The following is a 20414-nucleotide window of genomic DNA, read 5'->3' as shown; positions in this document are numbered from 1 at the left end:
TCAGACGCACTTCCCTGGTAGCTCAGCTGGTAAAGAGTCTGCCTGCGATGCGGGAGACCCTGGGCCGATTCTTGGGTTGGGAAGATCCCCTAGAGAAGGAATAGGCTACCTACTACTCCAGTACTCATGGGCTTCCCTGGCGGCTCAGACAGTAACGAATCCGCCCGCAATGTGGGAGACCCAGGTTCAATCCCTAGGTTGAGAAGGGCATGGCAATCCACTCCAGCGTTCTTGCCTGGAGATTCCCATGGACAGAGGAGCCTGGTGGGCTACAGTCCATGGGGTCGCAGAGTTGGACATGACTGGGCACACACACAGATGTGGGGGTCAAGGTCAGGGTCAGGCCTGTTCGGCCGGCAACAGGGGTATCTGGCATCCCACCCAATGCAGACCTTTATCCTGAGCTGCCCACACTCCCACTCTTCTTCCCACAGATGTTTTGCGCTGACCACCTGACTCACCCCAGACTGGATGGGGTGCTGGCCTGCTGCCTTCCGAGGTCTGAAGACCACAGTGACTGTGTCCCTGGTTGAGCTGCGAAGGGAGGTCTGTGTGCTTGGTTTGCGGTCCTTCCTGATTACAGTTTCTTAGAAACAGTGAGAAAAAACAATTCAGATTTAGGTGGCCTCTTGGACTTTCAAATTCATTCTTGGATATGAATGTTTTTTGCTGGATGTAGACCTACCCACTCCAGTATTCTTGTCTAGAGAATTCCATGGGCAGAGGGGTCTGGTGGGCTACAGCCCATGGGGTTGCAAAGAGTCGGACACGACCGAGCGACTAACCCTTTCACTGTTCAGACTCTAGGGTGACAGCTATATCCTTCCAGTGCATGGATGATATCTGCTTGTACTTCTGTTGAGAAGTCAGTTCTCATACAGCCATTCTTAGGAAATAATCCTTTACGCTAGCTGCTTTAAGAATTAGTCTTCGAATAAATTTTACTATTGTGTGTTTGTATAGTTTTCTCTTTATTCTCCTGGAAATTCAGTGGGCTCTTCAGTCTGTGAATCGGCTTATTTCAGTAGTTCGGGAAAATACATCATTATCTCCTCCAATTCTGACTCTCTCTCTCTCCTCTCTATGATTCTAAATAAATAAATATGAGGCTCTCTAGCCATACCCTTGATATCTTTTATTTTCTCTATCATCCCTATTCTTATCGCTCCATGCTTTATTTTGGCTATTTTCTTCCCATGCATCTTCCCCTTCACTAACTTTCTCTATAGCCATGTCTAATTTGTTAAGTCTGTACCCTGACTTTTTCATTTGGTTATCATATTTTCTACCTCTCATGTAAAATTACATAGTTTCTCATTAGCTGGGCAAATATTTTCAAGACTCTCTATTTTATATTTCTTCACACACAGTAAAGAGAATAGTTTCGTGGCCTATGCCTAAGAATTACAGAAACTCGACATCTTGCGGGCCTTGTCATCTGTTACTTCGCTTTCTTCACGCTGAAGAGGTCTGGAACATATTCTTGGCTTTGACTGCATGTAGATCATTTCACATGGAAAAAAAAAGAGACAAAGCTAGAACTCTCTGGTTTAGCATCCTCACAGAAGGGGGCCAGGAAATTTTTGTCTCCTTGTTAGCAGCTCAATGCTTTTAAGAAATCTGTTTTCTTCTTACCTTCTTTCTTTGCTTGTTTCTCTTTCCTTCTACCTCCCACCCAATTTGTTTGTTGGCTTCAAAAAACAATCTTATCCACTGTGTCGGTCTCCTGGGTGAGAAATCTGGTTGGAGTTACCGAGAAGGCAACGGCACCCCACTCCAGTACTCTTGCCTGGAGAATCCCATGGACGGGGGAGCCTGGTGGGCTGCTGTCTATGGGGTCGCACAGCGTCGGACACGACTTGAAGCGACTTAGCAGCAGCAGCAGCCCATTACCACTAGATGTGGAAGGCCCCCTGCCCTCACCTTCTACATCCTCAATCAAGCGGCTCAAGGCTCCATCCCTCATCCTGTGGGAAGTTCTAAAACTCCCGCTCAGAGATCACAGGTGACTCCCCTGGCGCTTCTCAGCAGCCAGCCGCCCTCTCTTGAGCCGATTACCACCCCCCGGGCAGTCTCTCAGGCCACTGCCCCTCACCCTTCCACCTGGCCTCCTTACAAACAAAACCCTCTCTCTTCAGTCAGGCCAGCTTTCTGTCTATGGAGCAGACTGCTTCTAAAGATCTGGGGGTAACAGAGAGTAGGGTAAAGTGAGACTCAAAACAGAAAACTGCTTGGGAGTGCTTTCCGGAAACTCTTTAGCCAGTCGTCACAGTGAGAAAATGAGACAGTGACCCTGAGCTCCCGGCCCCTTCTGCAGCCCCCCTGCCATCCGCGCTGCCCCCGCACAGTCCAGGCCCCCAAGCCGTCCTTCGGGGGGACAGTGAGCAAAGGGGCCAGGACGCCGCTCCCAGGGGCTGCTGCTGAGAAAAAGCCAGACCCTCCCAGGAGGACAGTGAGCAAAGGGGGCCCGGGGATGCCTCTCTCAGGGGCTGCTGCTGATAAGAAGCCAGACCCTCCTAGGAGGACAGTGAGCGAAGGGGGCCCGGGGACGCCTCTCCCAGGTGCTGCTGCTGAGAAAAAGCCAAACCCTCCCAGGAGGACAGTGAGCGAAGGGGGCCCGGGGACGCCTCTCCCAGGTGCTGCTGCTGAGAAAAAGCCAGACCCTCCCAGGAGGACAGTGAGCAAAGGGGGCCCGGGGATGCCTCTCCCAGGGGCTGCTGCTGAGAAAAAGCCAAACCCTCCCAGGAGGACAGTGAGCGAAGGGGGCCCGGGGACGCCTCTCCCAGGTGCTGCTGCTGAGAAAAAGCCAGACCCTCCCAGGAGGACAGTGAAAGAAGGGGGCCCAGGGACACCTCTCCCAGGTGCTGTTGCTGAGAAAAAGCCAGACCCTCCCAGGAGGACAGTGAGCGAAGGGGGCCCGGGACGCCTCTCCCAGGGGCTGCTGAGAAAAAAGCCAGACCCTCCCAGGAGGACAGTGAGCGAAGGGGGCCCGGGACGCCTCTCCCAGGGGCTGCTGAGGAAAAAGCCAAACCCTCCCAGTTCAGACACTTTCTGCCTCAAAGGCCCAGCAACTCTTCTTCTGAGGCCGCCACAGAGGTTCTTTCAGGTCTGGCTGGAAGAACAGTTACAAACAGGTTACCCAGCTTAACCTGCTACCAAACAGAGCCTCCTCTGTTGTGAAGCACGGATCATTTAAACAGAACCACCGCAGGATGAAAACGCCCTGCTCAGAAGCCGCGGGAAAATAAGAACGGGGTTTACTGAAAAGCCCAGGCCTGGCTGGGGCTCCTTCGGTTGCTGTGGGTGCTCTTTTAAACAATCACCCAGCGAATGTCTGATGTGCTGCTTCTGAACCACAGCCCCAGAGAAAATCGATTCAAGCACTTCCCAAACTGCGGCCCTGGAACAAATGAGCACTAACCACACGTTTCTAACCTCCACAGAAATGCAAAATCCACCTTCTCGGAGAAACAGGAGAGGAGCCACTGAGTGTAATTCATGGCTCCTGCAAGTCGTACTTCAAAGACCCAAATGAGGCTGGGGGGGCGGGGAGGTGGGGAGAGGTGTGCGCGGGGAGGTGGGGGCAGGTGTGGAGCTGCTGGCAGGGAAACAAACCCAACAGCATCTGACAAAGATGTCCCCGCGAAGTTAGGAACAAACGTACCTAAATGCAGCCCCATAAGCAAAAAAACTGTGCTGTGAATAGGTGGCTGCCAAGCAGCTAAATATATTGAATCAGATAAAGTATTATCGGAAGAACTGTGCAGAACTTCATAATATGGAAATTAGGTAATAACCATTAGACACAGCTGAAAATCAGATTCAATCAAGGGACAGAGTGGAGCTGATAATTTGTATGACTCCGTCTTATAATGTCATTCGATCGTTTCCAAAAAAGAGCCTTTGTTGGAAGATGGGGACAGATACGCTGTCTACTGCTGAGGGTACAGCAAGGGCAAAGGGGATGTCCACACCCTTGGAAGGTGGCCCTGGAATGCAGGTGGCTTGCCTCTGCTTAGAGCAGAGTGGGACATCTCTGCAGATCTGGTGAAGTCACCCGTTGAGGTCACGCAGGGCTCAGGGTGACAGAGCCTGCCCCCCACCGGCACAGCGCTGCTAACCGCCTGGTGTCACAGGCCCACGCCCAGTTCTGCGTGGTATCACTCTGTTAACGCTCTGCTCATTAATTTAACAGACGCTCAGGACGGTACGCTTGGAACGGGCCAGCATCATCTTTCAAGGTTCACTCAATTAAACCCTGCTACAGCAATGTGACAGTCAGCACGTCACAGGGGGAATTATTTTAAGGACGAAGGTAGAATGTATTTCAAAGCCCCCACTTACATATGAAAGCGTAATCGAAAGTGGCCGGCACACACTATGATTTTTCTGTAATATTAAAGATGTTATTTTTCCGACTCGGTAATTAATTGGATTCAGTGGAGAAATTACGCCCGCATCCTTGATAGCAAAATGACGTGCAGAGGCAGGAACACTGGGCCAGAGGCCGGCCATAAACAACCAGGCTGCCGCCGGATGGTGACAACCGCCGGCCTTAATAAGAGTGAGGGCTGCCTGCTTCGAGGACGCGCTCATTACTTCCTGCGAAGGGACGGCGCTGAACTCTGATTATATCGCCTTCATAAAAGGAACGGGAGTGGCTCCAGCCCCAGCAACGCCCGAGTGGCCCCGGGAGAAGGTGCAGCAGGGGTGGGGGTCCCAGGATAACTGGGTGAGCCTTCCACCCCCTACTCCCCCGCCCCCCGGAAAGAGGGGCACCCCGGACGCGGGCTCACCATCAATGCGGCTCACGAGCTCTTCCAGCATCTTCACTTTCATCTGAATCCCGGGTTGGGCGAATGTATAGTTGTCCTGAGGGGAAAATAACAGGGAATATCATAGGCGTGGAGGATAAAACCGGCTTTCCAAAGGGGAACAGGCAGTGGGGACGAAGGTGGACGGTTTGACAAGAGGACGAACTCACAAGGTGAGCAGCACACGAGCGGCCTCCTGGAGGCCGCGTCACACCCCCCCACGTGCAGGTGAGCCAGAGGTGAGCTCGGAGGTTCCGAAGTCACCGCTCTGGGGAGTATTTACGGGGCATTTCTATACCTAAAGGCAGAGATTTACATTTAAATGGAGTCCTCTGGAAGTTGCTCTGGCCAGCAGAAGGGCAGAGTGTGCTCAGCACCGCAGGGGAGCTGATGGAAACCCAGGACCTGCCCGGCACTAGCTACCGGCGTCAGGCCTGCCATCGGAAGGCTGAGGACACGGTCACGGTGTGAGCACGGAGAGAACAGGGGGCTTCAGTCTCAGGCACTCAGGTGAAGAAGTCCATAAACTAAGACAGGAAAACCAGCGCGGCCAGTGGGCAGCGGAGGGGGGGGCTCCAGTCCGGCCAACCTGGAATGAGAGCCTTAGATGCTGTGTGACGTTAGCGAGGAGCAGCACGTCTCCGGCTGCAGCTGCACCATCTGTAGCGGGAGAATGACAACGCTGCCCGTGGGGCTGCTCTGAGGCTTCACAGAGGCACCGTCACTGGCGGGCGCCAGGGCTTCGGGAACAGGAGGCCCGGCGCCGCCACTGCCACAACCGGAGAGCACATCTCGGTGCGAAGCCAGGTGGCACATCGCACGTCCTGCCCCAGGGCGCCCCGCAGGCCGGCCCTCAGGAGCCTCAGCCCGCGCACAGGGACCGTTCTCAGGACGAGGCTTTCGGCTGCACTCCTGCAGTGACAGACTCACACTCAGTGGCTGCGGGAGGCAGGGTAGTGACCCCACAGAGTACCCAGGGCCTGATTCCCAGCAAGGTGGGGTGGGGATGAAGGTTGCTAACCAACCAACTGGAACACGGGAAGTACCCAGGGTCACCCAGGTGGCCGGTGTGGCCGGGCCCTCGGACGTGGTGGCAGGAGAGTCAACATCAGGGAAGGGAGGACACCGGCCCCCACTTGGAGGACAGACGTAGGGGCCAGCAGACCAGCAAAGCAGGCTGGACAGAGGCCAGGGAGCAGCTCGTCCATGGAGGCCCAGGAAGGACATGGCCTGGCCCACACCTTGATCCACACCTTGACCCTGCCCCGGCCCCAGACCCCAACCCCTGTCTGCATTCTGACCTCCAGGGCTTGCTGTTGCTGTTCAAGCACTAAATGGCGTCCGACTCTTTGTGACCCCGTGGACTGCAGCACACCAGGCTCTTCCATCCTTCACCATTACCCAGAGTTTGCTCAAACTCACGTCCATTGAGTCAGTGATGCCATCCAACCGTCTCATCCTCTGTTGCCCCTTCTCCTCCTGCCCCCAATCTTTCCCAGCATCAGGGTCTTTTCCAATGAGTCAGAGAAGGAAATGGCAACCCACTCCAGTACTCTTGCCTGGAAAACCCCATGGATGGAGGAGCCTGGTAGGCTGCAGTCCATGGGGTCTCGAAGAGTCGGACATGACTGAGCGACTTCACTTTCACTTTTCACTTTCCTGCATTGGAGAAGGAAATGGCAACCCACTCCAGTGTTCTTGCCTGGAGATCCCAGGGACGGTGGAGCCTGGTGGGCTGCCGTCTATGGGATCGCACAGAGTCGGACACGACTGAAGCGACTTAGCAGCAGCTCTTCGTATTATGTGGCCGAAGCATTGGAGCTTCAGCTTCAGCATCAGTCCTTCCAGTGAACACTCAAGACTGATTTCCTTTAGGAGGGACTGGCTGGATCTCCTTGCAGTCCGAGGCACTCTCAAGAGTCTTCTCCAGCAGCACAGTTCGAAAGCACCAGCTCTTCGGTGCTCAGCCTTCTTCATGGTCCAACTCTCAGGTCCATACATGACTCCTGTACATGACCTCCACGACTGTGAAATGACAAACCCATGTGGTTGCAAGTCACAAGGCATTGTGCCTGCGGGTCCTTGAATATGGGTGAGTCCTGTTGGTTCAGGGGGGCGTGCGCTGGGCTGGTGCTGGGAGAGAACGGCTTGTCCTCGGGGAGACACGGGTGGAAGGGGATGGGGACGTGGGCACAGCAGCCCTGCACCACCTGGCCCGGGATCTGTGGCGGGTGTGGGGGGCGGGGAGGGCTCCCGGAGACACAGCCAGGAGAGGACGGCCTTCATGCCTGCAGTGATGTCTGAGGCTGAGCAGTCAGACGTGGCGCTCGGGCTCCTGCACCACCAGCACTCTCTGGGCTTAAAGTGCATGTGCACACAAGCGCGTCCACACATACACACAGGAACACACACAAGCATGTGTACACACACACAGGCACGAAATGTGTGTGTGCACCCAAGCACATGCGCACACACAGACACACAAACACGCATACACATACGGGGAGAAATGTGTGTGTGCACCCAAGCACGTGCGCACACACACAGAAGCACACACACAAACACGTGTACACACGGACACACACACACATGTGCACACAGACAAGGATGAGGACACACACACGGGCACATACACACTCCTACACAGGTGCGCATGTACACACATGGGCACACACACTCACACACATGCACACACACAAGTATGTGTACACACATAAGCACACACTCATACACGTGCACACGTGCACACATGCACAAACATGGGCACAAACACACACGCACACTCACACACATGCAGACACACAAGCATGAGCACACACACGGGCACACACAAACACACACACACCCTTCCTGACGAGAGCAGGAGCCGCGGCCGCTACGAGACGAAACTAAAAACGCCTACAAGGCAACCACCATCTTTTCCGCACAGAAATGGAAAACGAGCGGACTCAGACCTAACTCCTGCTGCGGCTTCTCCCGCGTGGATTTCAAGTGACAGGCCCTGGATCCCAGGCTGTCACGTTTCCACAAGGTCCCGCATGCGCTCTGTTCGGCTCCGTGCAGGGGGACACACTCCCGGGGTGGCTGCCCCACAGGCCTGGAAGCATGTGCTTTGTAGACGGGATGACAAGATGGTGGGGTCTCGCTACACTGAAATCTGGGGAAGGGAGGGCTGTCACAGACCGGCGCTGAGTGGACAGGAGCGCTGGGCCCTGAAAGGCCTGCGCACGTCCCAGGGAGACCCCTGGCCGTCCCCCTGGCAGAGACAGGCAGCAACACGCAGCCCGAGCTGTCTGTAGCTAAACATTCACAGGCAGAGGAATTCTGGTTTTGAACTTGAATTTGCCAGGGTTAGCCCTTAAAGACTTGATTTCTCTCCGGAACTTGGGTGACAGAGGAGATTTACACTTGCATTCGGGACATGCTGCGTAGCTGGAAGCTTCCATGCTGTCGTCTCACCTCACGGTATCATCTCCGATGAGCCAGGGGAAGCAGTCAGGCTGGACGTATTTAAGGATGAGAAATAACCTAAGAGCAGTTTTGCAGCCTCAGGCAGAAGCCTTGCAGATTACTGCATTACTGTTCAGGTCTGACGCACTCCAAAGCCATCGGGACCAGGCTCGGACGCCCCCTCCCCATGGACCCAGGAAAATACTCAGAGGAGCGGGGTTTCCACTGGGGCTGGCCTGTCTCTAGGGGCGGTGGGCTCCAAGGGGGCACCATGTCCCTGGCTCAGTGGGAACCTAATGGTTATGAAGACAGCCAGCTGCAGGAGCTGGGGGCAGCAGCCCTCAAACCCTGGGCTGGGCTTCCAGGCGGAGGGAGTCCAGCCGGTGCCCCATATCTGTTCTCCGTCCCCAGAAACACTGGCCCCAAGAAGGCGACTGACCACCTGCGACTCCGAGAGTCGAGACCGCCAGCAGACCCAGCCCTCCGCCCAGCTCTCGGAACCGGCCGCTCCCCCAGGAAGGCTGCTCCCCTGCACGGCTCTGCCGCACACGGGGGGCCTGCCCGGGCCCAGGGCCAGCTCCGACATGAAGGGTTAGGCTGAATGACCCCAGATTCAGTCCACCGGTTTATTTGGCTCTCACACTAAGATAGGACTTCACGCTTCTCATTTAGAAGAAATAAAAATTATTCTTTGGTCTCCATCTGCCACTATTTCGTTTTATTTCTCAATTTGTTCAAAACCCAGGGAGGGGAGATGAGTTCTCTTGAAAATCCAAATCGTAAGAAAAGAATGACACCTGAGAGTCTTAAAAAAAAGAAAAAACCTGCATCGAGAAAGGTCCCGAGAGGACGGACAGATGAGGCCTCGGTGTCTGGGCTCAGGCGGTTGGGGGAGGTGTGGCGCGGGGGCAGAGAAGACCCGCCACAGGCCGGGCACAGGGGGTCAGCTGATGGGTCCAAGCTGAGGACTGTGCCCCTTGGCAGCCAGGAAGCCTCTGAAGGACACACCAAGGACATTCCAGGGCCAGAGGCTGAGCCGGAGGGCGTGAGGTGCCCGCAGCTGCCTCCCAGGAGAGGCACCTGGCCCCGAGGCCGCCCAGCAGGCTCCTCCAGCCTCTGAGGAGACCGAGGGTCCTTCCAGATGAAGGACCCAGCATCCCACCTACACCCCCGCCCTCGCCCGCACACATGCCCAGCACAGAACGTATCTGCTGAGAAACCACAAGTCTCTGCAGGCAAAATAGGAAGCAAGTGAGAATACTCTGTATTTATACGAATATTCACAGCAATAATATGGATAACACTCCATGAAAAGAAACAGGCACACCTGCAAGCTGAGATTCGATTCTGGGTCTTTGAAGAATGATAGAAAAATACAGAGAACTTACTGCACGGAGGGAGGGAAGGAAGGAGGGTCTGAAGAAATCTAACGACCTTCTGGGAAGTGTTTTTACAGAGGTAAAGTCCGAATCAGCAGGGAAAAAGAAACCAACGCACGCACACCGCGCTCGCCTCACACTTCGGCAGTAATCAACAGCACTTCCATGCTCCTCAGAGGAAAGGCGGACCAAATCCTTCTGAAGGAGCGCCTTGGACAAGCGCAGAAGGTTCACTCGTGTTGGCTGAGGGGGAGGCCCCAGCACTCGGAGGACAGAGACCCCTCACCTCTGGAACAAGGGGCTGTGCCAGACCAGAGACGTGGGCCTACAGCGCGTCCCAGAGCCCTTCCCAGCCAGTCTCTCTGCAGGAAAGCGCCTTCCTAGGCTGAAAGCAACCCTGCCCCTCTCATGCTCCCTGGACCTGCGTCCGAACACCTCACGACACCAGGCCCCATTTGGGGGCCCCTATGAGCCAGTGAGTGCCGTGAAGGCATCAATCCACATAAGGCCAGCCCAGGGCGGACGGGCGCTCCTCCCCGGGTGCAGTACATCCGTCCGAGGGCCTCCTGCAAGGTGCAGAGAAGTAGGCCGGAGGCTGCCGTCCTGAGACTGGCCCGTGTGCAAGGTCAGCGCTCCCCTGGGGGGAGCCTGGGACCAGGATTTCGGGTGCCCCCACCTCTTCTAAACCAGTGAGAACGGCTTGCTGGCTGCCGCGGAGCACAGTGCCTTATGCTGAATGCCTGTTCTCCTGCTGGTCCGTGCCAGCAGAGGTGCCTATGGCAACAGCTCCCAGCACAGGCCCCAGGCTTGGCGCCGCTTGCTCGCCGTGTTTTGACTTTGGCTGTGCTGGGTTTGGCAGCACACAGGCTTGGTCTCCCAGGCCATGTGAGGTCTTGCTTCCCGAACCAGGGATCGACCCGCATCCCCCGCCCTGGAAGGGAACCCCAGGGACGTCCCGGGTGTGGCGTTTCTCACAAGCTCCTGGGAGACGGGGCCAGCTCGTGGCTCAGGAGTTAAGCATCTCCAGTGACTCCACAGGGACAGGACTCCTGGCAGCTTGCGCCTGGGTCCCTCTGGGCCTTTTTCCTTGGCCTGTGCACCCCACACACGTGCACTATCAGGAATCGTGGCTGTTGAGCTGGAGTCCCAGAACCTGGGGGCAGTCCTGGGTCCCCAACACAGTCGGGCAGGAAAACAAACATGGGACTTGTGTTCAGAGATGACGGTCTGGTCGTCAAGCAAACGTTCAGCACGCAGGCCACACAGACACACATGGGGGCTCACCATGACAGGGGAGCCCTGAGGTCAGAGCACAGAACAGGTGCCTGACCCAAGAACACACTGAGAACGGGAGGCCTGGGCCGAGACGCAGAGAACAGGGGGCCCAGGCAGCTGTGGGGGGGCGGGCTCACTCCAGGCAGGGAGCGAAGGCCAGTGTGGTGGGAGGGGCCCTGAGGAAGCCAGGCTTGACGGGAGCAGACCAGCCCAAGGCGGGAAGGCCACGTGGGGAGCCAAGGGTGAGACCCCAGCAAAGCTACAGGATGAAGCAAATGACACAGAAAGGGCAGCCACCGCAGTCAGGAGACGTGCGTCTGGAAAAGGTGAGCCTAACAGAAGAGGCCAGAGAGGACGCGAGACATCAGCCACCTGACCGAAGACCCTGCCCAGTGATGACGGAAGCGCCCTACCGGAGACGCAGTCAGCCCAGGCCGTCCAGACTGCGTCCCTTCAGCAAGCTGCACTGGCTGGTTTTGTGAACTTCAACGGAGGCCTTCTCGTTCATTGCTATTAGCTTGTTCATTTCACAGGTCTGGCTGGCACTGTGGGCAGCGGAAATCACGCTGAACCCTGAGCGTGTCATCCATCACACCAGCTGCCCCTCCAAGCGGAGAGGTCGCGACTGCAAGCACACCCTCCACATCCCCTTCACGGTCTCTGGGGAGAGGGGAGGAGGAGGACGAGGACAGAGCTCCACGGCATGCTGCTCAGGAGGAAAGACAGCGGAAGCCTGAGTTGCTCAGTCGTACCCAATTCTTTGTGACCCCATGGACTTTAGCCCAGCAGGCTCCCTGTCCGTGGGATTTCCCAGGCAAGGATACTGGAGTGGGTTGCCATTCCCTTCTCCAGGGGATCTTCCCGACCCAGGGATCGAACTTGGCTCTCCTGCACTGGTAAAGAATCTGCCTGGATTCTTTACCAACTGAGCTACCTGGGAAGCCCTTCTCAAGTGGGAGGGCGCCACCAGCAAGCCTAATTTCTTTGATCTTTTATTTCCTCGTCTGTTACATGGAGACGGGGAGCCTCCTTCACAAGGCACTGGGGGCGTACCTAAAAGAAGCTGGGCAGCGTCCACACCAAGTGTGAGACCTTCTGCCCACCCGTCCCACAGGTTCCCTGGGACCATCGGTCACGGGACGTGGTGCGGGCAGAAGGCTCCCCCCAGCCCTGGCAGAGCAGCTTGGTGCTCCCCCTGTAAACTGCTCAGAAAATGGGGACAAGCTGAACACCTGCTTGGGGACGCAGGCTGGCCAGCAACGGTAGCCGGCAAAACAGTATTTGAAGGGAGTCCAGGTAAGTTATTGACCTGAGCTGTAAGAAGTATCCACCAACAGGAGGGTGGGGAGAGAAGAGACTGCCAACAAGCTAGAGTGAAAACCAACGATAACAGGAAAGGCTCCCTGACGGAAAGGGATCCTGGAACTGGGCGGTTCCAAGGAAATGACATTCCGGAAGAGGCAAAACCGTGGAGATGGCGAGCAGACCACTGGCTGTCACGGGTTCCGGGAGAGGAAGGGATGAACGTGAGGAGGGCAGGGGATTTTTGGAGCAGTGACCTACTCTGGGCCACGCCGTAAGGGCGGATGTGCGGTGGTGGCGGTGCAGCCACCAAGTCGTGTCCGACTCTTTGCGACCCCAGGACTGCAGCCGCCAGGCTCCTCGGTCTATGGGACTTTCCAGACAAGAACACTGGAGGGGGTCACCATTCCCTTCTCCAGGGGATCTTCCCAGCCCCGCAACTGAACTCAGGTCTCCTGCACTGCAGGCGGTGTCCTGCATTATAGGCAGATTCTCTATGGACAAGCCAGTAGGGAAGCCCCGTAAGTCCTTACACACTTGGCCAAATCCACAGAATGTGCAGCACAGAGAGGGAACCCCAATATCAACCGTGGACTTTAGTTAATGGTGATATACCAACTGGAGAAGGCGATGGCGCCCCACTCCAGGACTCTCGCCTGGAAAATCCAATGAGCGGAGAGGCCTGGAAGGCTGCAGTCCATGGGGTCTCTAAGAGTCAGACACGACTGAGTGAGGTTCACTTTCACTTTTCACTTTCACGCATTGGAGAAGGAAATGGCAACCCACTCCAGTGTTCTTGCCTGGAGAATCCCAGGGACGGGGAGCCTGATGGGCTGCTGTCTATGCAGTCGCACAGAGTCAGACATGACTGAAGCGACGCAGCAGCAGCAGCAGCAGCAGCAGCAGCAATATACCAATAACAGCTCATCAGTTAGAACAAACCCACCACACTAAAGCAAGATGTTACTAACAGGAGCAAGTGTGTGTCTCTGTGGAGGTAACAACAGAGTACATCAAACTCTGTACTTTCTGCTCAGTATTTCTGAAACAGTTCTACAATACAAACTCCATTAATTTAAAAAGTATGCAATGCATCCAAAAGAAAGTAGGAAAAAGGGAGGAAAGAAGGTGGAATGAATAGAAAATAAATAGCAGGACAGCAGCCTAAGCTGCTGCTGAGTCGCTTCAGTCGTGTCCGACTCTGTGTGACCCGAGACGAGGCTCCCCCGTCCCTGGGACTCTCCAGGCAAGACCACTGGAGTGGGTTGCCATTTCCTTCTCCAATGCATGAAAGTGAAAAGTGAAAGTGAAGTTGCTCAGTCGTGTCCGACTCCTAGCAACCCCATGGGCTGCAGCCTACCAGGCTCCTCCGCCCATGGCATTTTCCAGGTAAGAGTACTGGAGTGGGTTGCCATCAGCCTAAACTCCAGCCATATAAATACTTCCATGAATGTCCATGAACTAAACACACACTAAAAGGACAGGAAAGCAAAATCCAACTATAAGCTATCCACAAGAAATGTGCTTTAAATAAGATGATACAGATTAAAAGCAAAGAGATGGAAAAAGATAAACCCAGGGATAATACTAATCCTAAGGAAGACAGGATCCCTATTTTAATATCAGGTGAACTGGACCCAGGACGGAAGAAATACCAGAAAAAGAGGAATATTTCTTAACAATAAACACACAAACTCACCAAGAAAGCATAATCATTCTACATATGTATTCTAAAAATGCTCTCATCACTTTCATTCAACATTGTACTTGAGGCCCTTGACAAAGGAATAAGGCAAAAAGAGAAAATTAAAGCCATACATATTAATAGAAAGAAGTAAAATTCTGTTTATCTGCAGGTGACACCCTTGTGCACTTAAAAAATCCTAAGGCATCCACCAAAATGCTCCTGGAACTAATAAGTAAATTCAGCAAGATCACCAGCAGCAAGGTGCAGTATATTACATTTTCCAAGAGTGGCCACACAGTATCTCTCATCCCAAATGTTCTTCTGTGATGTGACCAGGCCATGCCTGCATCAAGAGATGAAGCCTAATTTCCCTCCCTTTGAAGCTGGGTGGGCTTGTGCAACTTACACCTTGCTTTCTGGAAGTCTTACCGGGTGTCTTGAACCATCACATCAGAAGTTCGACTTTCCCGAGGCCGCCGTGCCATGTGGACGTTAAGCCACACAGGGAGGCCACAAGCGGGCCGCTCAACTACAGTCTCAGTCCTGGGGTCACCAAGCCCGGGCAACACACACGTAGAAGAGTGAGACTGTAGCTGATTCCAGTCCCCAGGCAGCAACCTGTGCCAGCCTTCAAGGCATCCCACGTAGGTGCCAGGCACCGTGGTGCACAGACAGCAGCTCGAAGTACAACTGAAACCCTGACCCGCAGAGTCTGCAAGTGAGACAAAACACACGCTTTAGTCAGCAAGTTTTGGAGTAATCTGTTATACAATAGGAACTGGACAACTGTCAGTTTACAAAACTCAACTGTATTTGTATGAACCATCAACAAAAACTTAAGAAATTTACAAAGAAAGCTATACTATATAAAGGACTATCAAAAATAAAAACCTATCTAGAAATAAATTTAAGAAAAGATTAGAAAAACCTATACACTGAAAAGTACAAAATGTTTATGAGGGTAAGTTAAAAAACATTTAGATAAATTTTAAAATATGTCATGCTTATGGACTAGAATAAATCAAAGTGGCTAATACTGTTACTTCTGGGAAAACTAACACATAGATTCAAAATATAATCCCATTCAAAAATCCCAGGCCCTAAGACTTTTTCCAAGGCTTTTTTGGTAGCAAATGGCTAATGACAAACTTTACATAAAAATTCAAAGAACTAAAAATAGTCAACACAATTTTTTTAAAAAAGAACACACAAGAGGACCTACCCTACCCAACTCCAAGGAAAGCTAGAGGTTAGGACAGTGTGCCCTAGCATTAACTCTCCGTTAACAGATAGCGCCGAAGAACTGATGCTTTGAACTGTGGTGTTGGAGAAGACTCTTGAGAGTCCCTTGGACTGCAAGGAGATCCAACCAGTCCATTCTGAAGATCAGCCCTGGGATTTCTTTGGAAGGACTGATGCTAAAGCTGAAACTCCAGTACTTTGGCCACCTCATGGGTAGAGCTGACTCATTGGAAAAGACTGTGATGCTGGGAGGGATTGGGGGCAGGAGGAGAAGGGGACGACCCAGGATGAGATGGCTGGATGGCATCACGGACTCGATGGACGTGAGTCTGAGTGAACTCCAGGAATTGGTGATGGACAGGGAGGCCTGGCATGCTGCAATTCATGGGGTCGCAGAGAGTCAGACACGACTGAGCAACTGAACTGAATTGAACAGATTAATGAAACATGACCAAGTGTCCAAAAATAGACACTTAAACAGTGATTTTCAAAAAAGGTGCCAAAGCAGTGTATTCTGGAAACAAAACAAAACTGTTCTTAACAAACGGAGCTGCTATTAACTAGGAAACCTATATTTACAAAGCGAGCCATGGTGCCTTCCTCACACCATACAGAAAAATTAAGTCAAGCTCGATGACAGACCTGAAAGTGAAAACTAAAATTACAGTTTCCAAAAAAATAGATAAAATTATAGTTTATAAAAGAAAAACATAGGAGAATACCCTGGCATGCTAGGGGTAGGAAAAGGATTTTTAGTTAGGACACAGAAAATCATTATCACACACACACACAAAAAAAATAAATTAGAAGTCATCAAAATTAAAATTCTCTGCTCAGCAGAAGACATTGTTTAAAAATACAGACAAGCCACAAACGTGGGAAAAATATTCTCATACCCTCCCTCCATATATGGAAGCAGAGCCACTGCACAGTCGGGCCACTCAAGACGGCCCTTCTCTTGCTCTCTGTCCACCCCTACCTGGCCAGTGCCTGCTTCACCTACACCTGGCGCTACTGACTGACCCTCCTTCCTCTGCACTTGCCCCAGCCTCCAGCTAGTGACTGTTCTCATCAAGGGGCAGTGAGGGGCCTGCCCCTCAGAGGGTTTCCTGGGGAACTAGTGAGCCAGCCTGTCTTTGCTGTTGTTCAGTCACTAAATTGTGTCCAGCTCTTTGCAACCCCATGGACTGCAGCTCACCAGGCTCCTCTGTCCTCCACTCTCTCCCAGACTTTGCTCAAGTTTATGGCCATTGAGTTGGTGATGCCATCCAACCATCTCATCCTCTGCAGCCCTCTTCTCCTCCTGCCCTCAATCTTTCCCAGCATCAGGGTCTTTTCCAACGAGTGGTGTTGGAGAAGACTCTTGAGAGTCTCTTAGACAGCAAGGAGATCCAACCAGTCCATCCTAAAGGAAATCAGTCCTGAATATTCATTGGAAGGACTGATGCTGAAGCTGAAGCTCCAATACTTTGGCCACCTGATCCGAAGAGCTGACCCACTGGAAAAGACCCTGAGGCTGGGAAAGAAAGAAGGCAGGAGGAGAAGGGGACGACAGAGGATGAGACAGTTGGATGGCATCACCGACTCAATGGACGTGAGTGTGAGCAAGCTCCAGGAGATGGTGAAGGACAGGGGAGCCTGGAGTGCTGCATTCCGGGGGTCACGAAGAACCGGACACGACTGAGCAACTGAACAACAGCTCCTCGCATCGTGCAGCCAAAGCTGACCACAGCCTTATCACAGTGAGGGGGCTTCCCTAACTCAGTGCAGCTATAAGCTGTGCTGTGCGGGGCCACTCAAGACGGATGGGTCGCAGCAGTTCTGACAAAACATGGTCCACTGGAGGAAGAAATGGAAACCAGTACAGTATTCTTGCCGTAAGAACCTCACGAACAGCATGAAAAGGCAACCTAATTCCCTCATACCTGGCAAACTCCCTTTCCTCTGGGAACAAAAAGCACCTCCACGTCCTGCCCACCACCCATGGGGGTCACTCCAGGACCTTGTTTCAGACATGTAAGGTCCCCCACCCATTAAACCACTGCTGTCTCTGTCACTGACTCTGGGCTTTTCTTTGGTCTTGAAGCTGGGCAAACACAGGGCCTTGTAGGCCTGTGGGGTGCAGCCCAACAGTATAGATAAATACACACACACACACACACACAGGACTGCTCTCCAGCATAAATAGAAGCAGGGACATGCGAAGCTGGTGCGGACGTGGAGCAGCCAGACCGCGCTTCTGATGGGTGTGTGGAGTAGCATAGCCAACCTGGGGGAAAGGCGTTTTTCATGGAACTGGAACGTAGCTCTGCGCCATGACCCAGCAAGTCCACTCCTAGCAACCCACCCAAGAGAGACTGCACACACCAACCAAAGGGTGTGCACACGGGCGTTCGAGGAAACCCCTTCCCCAGCAGACAAAGAGAAGCAGCAGCTCGGCTCCCACCGCTGCAGGACGTTTAGACAGACTGACAGGCTCGCATGGCACAGCGCTGCTTCGCAATTAACAGGAAGGAACTATTCATCCAGGCAACAACGTGGATTTCACTGTTTTCAATGCTACCGTAGATGAAATTTTTTCTTAATCTTCTCTTTAAATTGGCACGCAATAATTCATTCTTAATGAATCTCCCGCTGCAGCCCACAAGCCCACACATTCCTGTCTATTCAATAAGCCTTTCTAAAACGTTGCCAGCAGCCCTCACTCTTCTCGACTACAGCTCTCAGGTCACGTCTCCGAGCCTGACGCATCGGAGAGGAGAGAGCAGAGCCTCACGTGGACCAGACTCTCTGGCCACTCGCCGTCCACTCACGGGCTGGGTGCAAGCCCGGCTCTCCATCCCCCTCCTGCTGCTCCGCTGCCCCTTCCAGGTGGAGACGCCTGATGTGAACAGAAGCCAGGTGGGGGCCACGTGGGTGTCCTCTCCACCACTTTCCCAAGCAGCAGACAGGCCCTTTGTCCTCTGTCCTTGGAGCTTGGCGGGGAGTGAAAACAGATCAAGGTCCTGGCTCCTTCTGAGGGTCCTCGGGCTTCTCTCCCTGTTGGAACAGAACCTTCTCGAGGGGCTCTCTGTGCAGGCTCTGGGTCCTGGGGTGCGCCGTGCCTATTCTCTCCCGGGATAACTCACTGCAGCGAGCTCACCCCCACCTTCCCCATCCCCTCCGGTCCCCCGACACAGGTCTGGTCAACCCTGGCCTTCCTTTGCCAGTCACTAGAGCACCAGGCTGCCGGCCTTTTCTCTGACAAGTAAGCTCCGAGATAAAAGTTACTTTCCCCAATATTCTCATCACTTCCACGCCAGCAACCAGTTCTTAGAACTGACTGATTCTTCCCCAAGGAAAGAAAATGTAAATGACTAATTATAAAAGGCAACGGTTCCTTTCTACTCCAAGAGGCCGTCCTGCTAAGTAATGAATCTGAGAGTGATGGTCTGACTGCGGGGCGGGCAGGTATGGAAGCCGTAATTCAGGAGGTGAAAGCTCCCGGCAGCCCTGGCGCGCGGCGTCAGTGAAATGAGAAGTCTGGCGAAGGCCCAGGAACAATCCCCAAGCAGGCCAGGGCGGGTGCGGCAGGCCTGGGCGGGTGCGGCAGGCCTGGGCTGGGGACCCTACCCGTTGCGCCCCGGGGCAGGCAGGCGGGGCTGCTGCACAGGCCCTCCGGCAGCTTCCTCCTGGTAAGTTCAGGGGAACACCCCTTCCCCACTCTAAAACTCAAGGACTCCGTCCCGTCATCCTGTCCTAAGGCAGTCCTTCGCAGAGACACAGCTGTCAGCCGGACCTGCTCAGACTGCTGTCGGTGAGCTAAACGAAAACATCCCCAAAGGCAGCGTCACAAGGACACAACCCCTGAAACCCCTGGAAGAAATAACGGCCCAGCTTTCTTCCCGGCCTCACGGCTCATGGGATCTTCACTCCCCAACAGAGGGCCCTTGGCAGCAAGAGCCTGGAGTCCTAACTGCTGGATCGCCAGGGAATTCCCCTAGCAAACTATTTTTAGAAGCTAGCTCTCAGAAGGCTTCCCTGACGGCTGAGTGGTGAGGAACCCAGCTACCAAGACCAGAGGGATGGGCTCAGTCCCTGAAGAGGGAAGACCCCAGTGCTGGGGGTTCAGGAGCAGCTGAGCCCCTGTGTTCTGCAGTCGCGGCGCAGCCACTGCTGGGCCCACGGGCCCCGACAACCGAAGCGCTCGCGCCCGGGGGCCCGCGCTCCGAGACACGGGGAGGCCACCGCAACAAGAAGCCGCAGCTAGAGACTGGCCCCCACTCACTGCCACTACAGAAAAGCCCAGCAGCAGCAGAGAGACCCAGCAGAGTCAAAAATAGATAGGTTTAAAAATAAATAAAGGTGCAAATTCAGTTTTACAAAAGGTACATCTCTGGCTGCAAAGCTGACATGGTGCCTGAGGAACACTGACCGCGTGTGAGACCTCAGTGTGGCCCCGCTGTGCCGACGGAACAGCAAATCCAGGCCAGGGCCACCCATCCCACACTCCCAACGTCCCAGATGGGCAACAACTCACGGTGCCGGGAGACGCGGGGCAGGACCTGGGCAGGAAGAGCCACTGCCCCGGGACCCCGGGCACAGCTCCCTGGGGCACAGCCCGGCCGACACCCCCCGTGCGGCACTGGCTCCATCCTGTACTTCTCCCGTGTGAGCTCACCCTGGGGTGTCTCCGAGAGAGCACCCTCCCTGCGGGCAGTGGCCCTCACGGTGCTCAGCCAGCCGCCGGGCTCCCTGGGGCCCCTTCCAGTGGCCGGTGAGGCCCAAACTGCGTCCATGGTGATACCGAGGGGCCGCCTGCCTGCACCGCCCTGCGGGCGTGGGCTGCGAGGCTCTGCCACCAGGGCTGGCAGGTGAAAGCGCTGGCACGTGGCACGGACAAGCCGGCCCCACCAACCATACCCTTAACGCCACGCGTTCATGGCTTGAAAAAGGCCATTTCCTTAGAGGACGTCGCGGCCGGCACAGGAAAGGGTTCTAATCTTACGACCAGCACTGCGTCACGTCTCGACCCTTAATGAACAGCTCCTCAGTATTAGGTGGAAAAACGGGAAGAACTCGTGAAGCCACGGAGTGCGTGCCCGCTTAGTCGCTCAGTCGTGTCTGACTCTTCGAGACCCCGTGGACTGTAGCCCCCCAGGCGCCTCTGTCCATGGGACTCTCCAGGCAAGAATCCCGGAGTGGGTTGCCCCGCCCTCCTCCAGGGCCTCTTCCCCACCCAGGGATGGAACCCGCGTCTCTTGTCTGTCTCCTGCCTCGGCAGGC

The 20414-nt window shown here is 54.4% G+C and overlaps 1 protein-coding gene across 6 annotated transcripts in view; it reads right to left on the bottom strand.

Moving 5' to 3' along the window:
• The window catches only part of TBC1D22A (TBC1 domain family member 22A), a 264330-nt gene that overhangs the window by 75386 nt on the left and 168530 nt on the right, over positions 1-20414 (bottom strand). For 4 of the 6 annotated variants that reach the window (XM_060413629.1, XM_027968225.2, XM_060413628.1 and 1 more), the window contains one exon: positions 4797-4872. In XM_060413629.1, the coding sequence (XP_060269612.1) occupies positions 4797-4872 (76 nt within the window). Of the gene's footprint in view, positions 1-461; positions 1494-4796; positions 4873-13923; positions 14620-20414 lie in introns of those variants that run through there. The other 2 variants (XM_060413632.1, XM_060413631.1) reach the window with 2 other exon arrangements.

The sequence above is a fragment of the Ovis aries genome, chromosome 3 (assembly GCF_016772045.2).
Source record: "Ovis aries strain OAR_USU_Benz2616 breed Rambouillet chromosome 3, ARS-UI_Ramb_v3.0, whole genome shotgun sequence".
Lineage (NCBI taxonomy): Eukaryota > Metazoa > Chordata > Mammalia > Artiodactyla > Bovidae > Ovis > Ovis aries.
This window is presented reverse-complemented; position numbering and strand designations above follow the sequence as displayed.